Raw genomic sequence first — 9,651 nt, forward strand, 5'->3', positions numbered from 1 at the left:
TTTGAACCTATATTAAACATTTTTCTCGGCAGTCATTTTGATATGAAATAGCGGATAGACACAGGTGTGATACTAATTAAGGTTCTGTTCCATTTAGTGTAGCAAAGCCAACAGCACCAGCCCGACTTTGATTGACTTGAATGGAAAGGGACTTAAATTAGTATATTTTACCTGTGTTTATCCAACTACTTCATGTCAAAACGGCTGCTGTCTAATAGCCAATTACGTTTTAAATACAAATCGTATAATGAGCTTGAAGTATGGAAGTATTATGGACAACCCCGATTTGTTAAAGTTAGCTCCACCTGGAACGGCCACAACAGTAAAAAACAAACAAACAAACAAAAAACAAAACAAAAACAAATTAAAGCATCAGTAATAATTTAGTGCATTATATAACACTGATAATGGCCAGTAACTATCGCACACACAGTAACAATCTAAATACAGCTATATGAGTATTAAGATAGATATAAGCCTCTAAAAATATTTTGCTGAAAATATTTTGTACTATGTACTTTTACAGAAGTTAGTTTTACTAGTAACTTTTACTACTGTAAAATTGTTTTTTTTTTTTTAAGAATATCCTACTGTAGATATAATGTTATCATTTCCTGTACAAAAATGCTGGTAAAGTTCTATGGCATTTTAATACATTTTCTTGCTTGCTCAAATTCTAATCGAGCTCTTCCTGGCAAATATCTCTAAGTGTGGTTTTATTTTGAAAGGAGAGGAAGTGGGAGTGTTGCTCTGTTAGCTCGTCAGTATAAGAACTCCTCTGTAGCTTGGTGGCTAGGTTGGTTGGCAGTAGGTTGTTTTCCTGATATCCGCTCGGGGTTCCCATTCGTCGCCGCTGAACTCCGCCACTGCAAAATCGGTTATTACGGCGGCACAACAGACGGACTATAGGTTACAGGTTTGTTGTCCTTGATTTAACGATATTAAAACGTTATTTGACAGCTAGCTATAACGTCACGTTTTGTATCTGTCAGCCATGTTACTGTATATCAATCAATGATGCAGCTAGCAACAGTAACCGTGTTTATTTTTAGCAGCTAACCTTCGCTGACTGCAGTGCAATGAAACATAGATTTAGCTAGGCACTGTGGATATGCTGGAGTCTTGCATTATTGAAGATAGAGTAGTGACATGAAGGTCGATGTTATGATGATCATGTTGTTTGTGGAAATGTGTTGCAAAATCCAAGATGTTGATGTGTTTTTACAGTGTGTTAGCTAGCGCACTAAGCTAGCTGTCTGCTGATTTAAAGCTAAGCGGTAGCTACCGAGTTTTGATCTGGCCATGTCCTCCGTTCACAAATCAAGCCGAGGCCCCAGTCAACAAACTAACAGTTAATGTTATTGTAAGTGAAAGTCATATTGCATATGCATGTATGCAGTTTGCTTGATGTTAACCTAAAAATGTGTATGCTTTCTAGCCAGTATGCTTGGTTAACTTAAAGCAGCGGTTGCACTGGATTAAGAAGATCATGCTTCTTTAGCTTGCATCACAGCAGACTGCTAACAGCATATCGGAAAAACTACTGTATTTCTTCAAAACGTCCCAAATGCATCCTACAGCTCAGGCATATGTATTTTCTTTTTACATTTTCGTCAAACGTTAGCATTAACATCCGAAAACCAGAAACTAATACTAAATAATGACAGGCAATCAGAACATACAGAAATCATTAATCATCCTGTAAATATATTATAAAATAGGGATGCATGACATGGATTTTCGTTTCACCAATATTTAGTTATCCAATATTTACGTGTTTCTCATGGCTGTTACCAATAGGATAACCAACAATTTCACATTTTTTTGATCTAACTGACCTCATTATTACAACAAAACAAAGAATAGTTCTGACTCTTAAAACGTTTATCTTTTTTTCAGCAACATACATAAAAAAATGCACAAATAAACTTGAGTTTTTAATGGAGTATTTTGTTTCAGAATTCAAATTAAATGCTTTGACACAATCCATCAAATCAGATATTAATATAGCTGGAATTTATTGACAGATCTTGGCAGATTCTGGACACATTTAGCTGTCGTGGGCAAATTTATTGTGCATCCACAATATGAAAGGTACATATATTCAGTATTTTGTTGGCTTTTGTGTGTTTAGATTTATAAACTTGAATCATTGTATTCTTTGACTTCATTTCAAAGGTTAAATAAAGGTTTTTGATTACAAAATTTACATGTGTGGATGTATAATTGTATATGTAATAGGATCAGATTTGATCAGTGCTGTGTATTGGCATAATCTGGTAATACAATACTTATCATGACATGGGGATTCAATATACGATTTAATACTTTGAGATACACTGCAATAATGTTAAAAAGGTGATAGTGCTTTTTTTTAAAAAAAAATCTAATTTAGAAAATCTGCCATAGCATAAGGAACACAGCACCATATGCAAAAAAAAAAAAAAAACAGTTAAAGCTTACTTTTCTTAAGCAGTGAGAACAGGTAAAATTGATAATAACGCTATCATATAAAGTATGGTGATACTCAAGTATATCAATATTTTCTTAGACCCCTAGTATTTATTTATTATTTTATTTTATTTTATTTTTTTTGGAGGAAGAGAATGAAATAAAGCCAAATAAATAAATAAAGCCAAAACAATACTTTTAAATTCAGAATCAGTATATTGGTCAATAGGAGGGGATCACATCAACAACTCCTACAGCCCAGGCATTTTTTTAGGATTGTAGTCTTGGGGACAAGATCACACGTGGTTAATTTCCAGAATTTCCAGTATTTCCATTTGTTGTTTGACAGATGCAGTTAATCAGTACATTTCACTGAAACATTAGCATTTACAAAATGTCAACACTGAACTGATAATAATGTGGATTCCTGCTCTCAGATGGACCAGCAGGACCAGTCCTATATGTTTGCCAGTCTGAAACGGCCCCACTCAGAGCAGCTGCTGCAAGGCCTCCAGCTCTTGCGGCAAGACCACGAACTATGTGACATTGTCCTGCGTGTGGGTGATGCAAAAATCCATGCCCACAAAGTAGTGCTGGCCAGCATCAGCCCTTACTTCAAGGCCATGTTCACGGGAAACCTGTCAGAAAAGGAGACATCTGAGGTGGAGTTCCAGTGCATCGATGAGACTGCTTTGCAGGTACGCTTAGAACCAGCAGACGCCTTATTACAGAGTTTCTTCTGGTCCATAAAAGTCTAAAATCATATAGTGTGAATTTTAGGCCTTGAAATGTCTTAAATATGATTTTTGACAGGTCTTAAAAATGGATCAAATTATGGCGTTAAGATAATTTTATAAAGCTACATTAACTTAACTCTTACTTTTTAATTTGTTTCTGGGAAAATTTGTCTTAATCATGCTAACATTGACCCAGTAATCTTGAATTCAAACTGCTTAAGGGCTGAAAAATTAATCACAGTTTGATCGAAATCACAATATGTCTCTCTGCAATTTTTTGACTAATTATATATTAAATATTGAGTAATACTTTTGAATTACTTAAATACTTAATGGGGATTTATTGATCAATCATTAACATCCCTAGTACAGATAAAAATAAGAATAATGGAAATGATGATGATAATGAAAAATGATCATTCCCTCTAATAACAAGAATCATCTCATTTGCAATATCAGTCAAACACACACAACTTAATTTAATTTTTTTCAAAATCATTCAGCCCTGCTTGCACTTGTCTGCCAGTGTGAATGTAAAATAGGTGTGAAATTGCATTCATAATGGTCTCAAAAGGTCTTCAAAACACTTAAATTGAAGTTGTTGAAACCCAGTATCAACTGCATCGATTAACTGCTGTACCATAGTTATTGTTTATGTAACACTTTTACTTTCTTTTCTAGGCCATCGTTGAGTATGCCTACACTGGCACAGTGTTTATTTCCCAGGAAACAGTGGAATCTCTGCTACCGGCTGCCAACTTACTCCAGGTTAAGCTAGTACTTAAGGAGTGCTGCTCCTTCTTAGAGAGCCAGCTGGACGCTGGAAACTGTATAGGCATCTCCCGCTTTGCAGAGACATACGGCTGTCATGACCTGTGCCTGGCTGCAACTAAGTTTATCTGCGAGAACTTTGAGGAGGTTTGTCAGACGGAGGAGTTTTTTGAACTGACTCGGGCCGAGCTGGATGAAATTGTGTCCAATGACTGCCTTAAGGTGGTCACAGAGGAAACTGTGTTTTATGCCCTGGAATCGTGGATCAAATATGATGTAACAGAGAGACAGCAGCATCTGGCTCAGCTGCTGCACTGTGTTCGCCTTCCACTCCTCAGCGTCAAATTTCTCACCCGCCTATATGAAGCCAACCACCTTATACGAGATGACCACGCATGCAAGCACCTGCTCAACGAGGCCCTCAAATACCATTTTATGCCTGAGCACCGGCTCTCCTATCAGACTGTGTTGTCGGCACGGCCCAGGTGTGCCCCGAAGGTGCTGCTTGCAGTAGGAGGCAAGGCTGGACTGTTTGCAACATTAGAAAGGTAATGATTATCATGTCTGGATAATAGTTTTATGAAGTTCCTATTTGAACACAGGTGAGAATAGTCACTTGGCAGCTGTGTCACTATCGGCCCCCAGTCCCCCTAATTTTGCTATAAAGAGCAACAGAATGTCTGTAGCAAAGAGGTTTTGGTGGATGAATAGGTTAAGCCTAGGACAGTGTCATAGTTGGTGTCTGCCAACATGGTTGGCTATCGATACCTGGTTGCTTGTCTTTGCCATGCCATACCTGCTACTATATACACACAGGTGTAAAAACTCAAAGTGCAAAAAGCACTGTTGGCAACTGACAACTGGTTGCAAATAGCATCTGTCATAATTTTAAGCATTATTAAAAAGAACTTTCAAAACAAACTTACAACTTTCCAAACTTCTGTATTGTCTCAGACTAATCTGATAATATCTGTATTTTTTTTCCCCCAGCATTGAGATGTATTTCCCTCAGACAGATTCGTGGATAGGACTGGCCCCGCTCAGTGTGCCCCGGTATGAATTTGGAGTGGCAGTGCTCGACCACAAGGTGTACGTGGTGGGAGGCATCGCCACGCACATGAGGCAGGGCATTAGCTATCGCAGACATGAGAGCACAGTGGAGAGTTGGGACCCTGAAAGCAACACCTGGTCCTCGGTGGAGTGTATGGCTGAGTGTCGCAGCACACTCGGGGTGGTGGTCTTGGCTGGCGAGCTCTATGCCCTCGGAGGCTACGATGGCCAGTATTACCTCCAGTCGGTGGAGAAGTATGTCCCCAAGCTGAAGGAGTGGCAACCTGTGGCTCCCATGACAAAGTCCCGCAGCTGCTTTGCCACTGCTGTGCTAGATGGCATGGTGTACGCTATTGGAGGCTACGGCCCAGCCCATATGAACAGGTAACTACCACTGAGACTGGATATGAGCTTTTTTTTGTTTTACTTGTTCATATATACTTTATGCACTGTGAAATCATCAATTAGGAATGGGGAATTTTGAGTCTCTTGTATGTTAATTTGAATCTGAACTGTTTTCGTTGTTCAAGTACAAGATTTTTTCATTTGACTAATTCTACAATAGATTTAGTTAAGTGTAAACATTTCTTTAGAATACCCAAGCTCACTGCTCCTGGAGGACGTATCTATTAACCTATTATTAACATTAAGTATGCTACATTCCTGCTCCTTTTTTCTCCCCATAGGTCAACATGAAGTATACAACATTTCTTCAAACTTGCATTTTTTCTTTTAGTTAGACATTTGTTTGAGCTCAGTGAAACTGAGTGAAGCTTATTATCTTTAGCATTTGAATTGTTCTTTTAAATTACAGCCTAAAATTAGCAACTCTGGGTCATTCATTTCTCTAATCAGTACAGTACAGGTTTCTTAACTTGTATTGTATTTCAAGTGTCTCAGCTGTTAAAATAAGGTTGGCTTGAAAAAAACGTTAGTTTGTTGACCTCTATGTTGTTTTTTTTTTTGTTTTTTTACCAGTGATTGTCAGTCTACACAGCTTGTTTTCCTTGACATCAAATGTGAAATTTATCCATGTCTGTCTGTCTTTTTCTTCCAAAGTTCACATTACTGTACAGTTTATTGAGACATGCAGCAAAAACATGCTAGCTGACTTCCCAGGTTGATCAGTACTATCCAGTGGTGTGCATTTAATCTCCCAACCACACAAAGAGATTGGATCTCTCCCCAACATTTTGTCTTGTATTTATTTGTTGACAAAAACTATGAGAAAAAGTATCAGTCAACGAAATTAATACCTTCAGTTTAATGGGTGAGTCACATGAACATTAATAACTGTATCTTAGTAAGTAGTTTACCCATTATTAAACATTCACCTTGTAGCTGCTCGGTTTCTTTCTATGTATAATATGGTGCCTCTCTTTTCCTTCAACTGTAACCTCTTTTGAGGTTTCTGTATGATGTGAAGACTGCCACATAAGATCAAAACATGCCTCTAACCTTTCTTTGCTTCTACAGATGACATTTAACATCAGTTACGTATGGTTTTGGTGCTCCATCACACCGTTTTTTCTTTTAAACGGTCTTTGATCTCAGTGAAAAGCTTCTGTCTCTTTCAGACCAACCCCAGCTTTTCTCTCAAGGTCTTGTTAGTTATTTAATAGAACTAGCAATCAAGTGAAGGATGTCAAGTGTTGGTGAGAAAATGGCCAGGGCCCTGTTAATGAGTGAAGAGGAGTCATAACAGAAGTGGTTGCTGAAGTTTCATTGAGTGGGTGCCCAACTTTGTGCTGCTGTTTAGAACTCTGTTGTTGCTGTGGGTCTCAGGAGAGCAGTGTTGCTGTTACTTGTTTCCTTGACTCCCGAAGCCCCTCAGGAGAATGTGTTTGGACCGAGAGTCTTAGGGGACTGTTTTCTTCTTTCCCCAATGGCTTATATGTCCTCGCATACTGCAAAACAATCCTAGATTGCCAGTGCTCTAGGTGCTGTCAGGGAGTTCATTGACTCTCAGATTTGGTAATTCACCACCGTCACTAGTTGACCGTAGCTTGAAAAAACCCTTCAGAAATGACTTGTGCTCAGTCCAATTAAGTAGTATGATTCTAAACTTGTTCTGCACCCCTGAAATCTGAAGCAGTATTTGCATGTTGTAGACAAATGACTACAAATTGCATGAACAGTATTTGACCATACTAGGCAGTTTGTCAAAGCATGCCACTAGGACATGACTGATACTGATTTTTTGAGGAAAAGAATTACTAAGGAGTAAAAAAAACAATATTGCAATGATTGCAAACATGATGGTCAAACTTTTCTAACAAATGCATGTAATGTATATTAATTTGAATTTTTAAAAAAGGATAAAATTTATCTAAACAATTGATTTAAAAAAATCTGTATTATGTTATTATGTACAGACAAGGATGAAATTATTAGGCCCCCTATGAAAATTTCTTTTTTTCTTTTTTAATATTTCCCAAGTGCTGTTAAACAGAGCAAGGAATTTTTAACACAGCTTTTTCAAAAAAAAAAAAAAGTTTTCATATCGAATAACATATATTCTAGTACTAATCTAGGGAGCTATAGCTGTGATGGGCTAATATCAGTCAACTGATGAATCTGTCTGGTTTTATATAGCACATGTTGTTATTAGAACCAGATAGCTATTTTTTCACTTATTGAAAAAAGTTGATGTTTTATGAAACATAAATCAGAACAGAATGCAATGACTTGCAAATCCTTTTCGACCAGTACTTGTATTTTGTGCTTCATAACGCACCACACATTTCATCAATGGGAGACAGGTCTGGACTGCAGGCAGGCCAGTCAAGTACCTGTGCTCTTTTACTATGAAGCCACGCCATTGTAATGTGTTCAAAACGTGTTTTTGCATTGTCGTGCTGAAATAAACAGGGACATCTCTGAAAAAGATGTTGTCTGCATGGCAGCAAATGTTGCTCCAAAAACTGTGTTCCTTTCAGCATTAATGGAGTCTTCACAGATATGACAGTTACCCATGATGCCATGGGCATTAACACACCCCCATACATCACAGCTGCTGCTTTTGAAGTTAGCAATCTGGATGGTCCCCTTTCTCTTCAGTTCATAGGACATAACATCCATGATTTCTGGAAACAATCTGAAATGTGGACTCATTAGTCCACAGCACACTTTTCCACTTTGTGTAGTTCATCTCAAATTAACTTGATTCCCAGGGAAGTCTGGTGTGTTTCTGAAAGTTGTTGATACATGGCTTTTGCTTTGCATGGTAGAGTCTTAACTTGCATTTGTAGATGCAGTGACAAACTGTGTTTCCCGATAAGTTTCTTGAAACTTGCTTACAATAGGTTATTAAAGCATTCAGCTGGGCGTCTGTTGAATGGGTTGGGAGATTGGCTCAGTTTATATTTGGACTCTTTAACCACTGTGTACTTTGTTAAACCTGCTGCATCTTCTCCACACAGCGTGGAGAGGTACGACCCCAGCAAGGATGCCTGGGAAATGGTAGCCCCCATGGCAGATAAGAGGATCAACTTTGGAGTGGGCGTCATGCTCGGCTTCATATTTGTGGTGGGCGGACACAACGGAGTGTCGCACCTGTCCAGCATCGAGAGGTATGACCCACATCAGAACCAGTGGACAGCCTGTCGGCCAATGAATGAACCACGCACTGGTGAGTTTACATCATGATACACCTGAAGCACCATTTGTAGGATTCAGAAATGCACACAGTTGGTTACATGTGACTGTGACATCGTCTTTCAGGTGTGGGCTCTGCCATCGTGGACAACTACCTCTATGTGGTGGGAGGTCACTCCGGGTCGTCCTACCTGAACACTGTCCAGCGCTATGACCCAATCTCAGACAGCTGGTTGGACTCTAGTGGCATGATGTATTGCCGTTGTAACTTCGGTCTGACTGCCCTTTGACCCATGGCCCAGTTGGCTAGGACCCCATAAAAGAACTTAGACACAAAGATGTTTCTTTTTTGTTGTCTCCTCCTCCTCCTTCCCCACATTCATCCTCCAGGTGCAGAGGAGCGCTGCACACCAACGAGAACACCAGAGGAGAGGAGAGGAGAGCCTGCTGGGTGGATGGATGAATGTGCCGGGCTAGCTGGCTGGCTGGAGGGGGACCACAGGCGAGAACTGCAAGGAAGGTGATTGGATGGCTGTTGTCACGGGCACGAGGAGACGACTGCTCTACTGCTGCTGGACCACAATGAGGACTCTGAGCCATTTCCCAGAGGATTGTGGGAGAAAACTCGTCACTTTTGTTTCTCTGTTATGTAAACAGACGTTTATTTTTTTGGTTTGTTTTTCTTCATGCCATTAATTGTGTTTAACACTCAATTTTTTTATTTCCCTGCTGCAACTGGAACCATGTGTTCAGATTTTGTAGAACACCACAGTTTGCTGGTGTATTTGTATGAATATGTGGTTGTTGGCCATGTAGTGTGTATGTCCGTGTGTATGCTTGAGGGGTACATGCATGTCAGATAGGATTGTTTGTTTTGTTACGTGTCTGCGTGCAGAACTGATGCTCAGGCTCGGCGACACAGGAGTTCTGCATCAAAATCAGTGCTTCACAAAAAAGAGAAAAGTTGGAAACTTTATATTTTCTCAAAAAGGGCTGCCTTTTTCTCTCCTGTAAATAGTCTAAATGAAATATATAGATATGAATA

The 9,651-nt window shown here is 39.2% G+C and overlaps 1 protein-coding gene across 1 annotated transcript; it reads left to right on the forward strand.

The window, feature by feature from the left end:
* The first annotated feature begins 765 nt into the window (after window positions 1-765).
* klhl28 (kelch like family member 28) lies at window positions 766-9,651 on the forward strand. Its single transcript, XM_084742837.1, has 6 exons — window positions 766-916; window positions 2,889-3,149; window positions 3,870-4,507; window positions 4,950-5,393; window positions 8,432-8,640; window positions 8,733-9,651. Exons 2-6 carry the CDS (start codon window positions 2,889-2,891, stop codon window positions 8,894-8,896), a joined length of 1,716 nt encoding a protein of 571 aa, XP_084598963.1. The 5' UTR covers window positions 766-916; the 3' UTR covers window positions 8,897-9,651.

The sequence above is a fragment of the Lutjanus erythropterus genome, chromosome 18 (genome assembly GCF_056507025.1).
Source record: "Lutjanus erythropterus isolate fLutEry1 chromosome 18, fLutEry1.hap2, whole genome shotgun sequence".
In the NCBI taxonomy this organism is placed as follows: Eukaryota; Metazoa; Chordata; class Actinopteri; order Lutjaniformes; family Lutjanidae; genus Lutjanus; species Lutjanus erythropterus.

Bases quoted from the DNA above. Each gene is read 5' to 3' on its own strand.
- klhl28 (XM_084742837.1), top strand. From the start codon at position 2,889: ATGGACCAGCAGGACCAGTCCTATATGTTTGCCAGTCTGAAACGGCCC. The intron at 4,508-4,949 runs GTAATGATTATC...TTTTTCCCCCAG, and splicing joins CTGTTTGCAACATTAGAAAG to CATTGAGATGTATTTCCCTC. The intron at 5,394-8,431 runs GTAACTACCACT...TTCTCCACACAG, and splicing joins GGCCCAGCCCATATGAACAG to CGTGGAGAGGTACGACCCCA.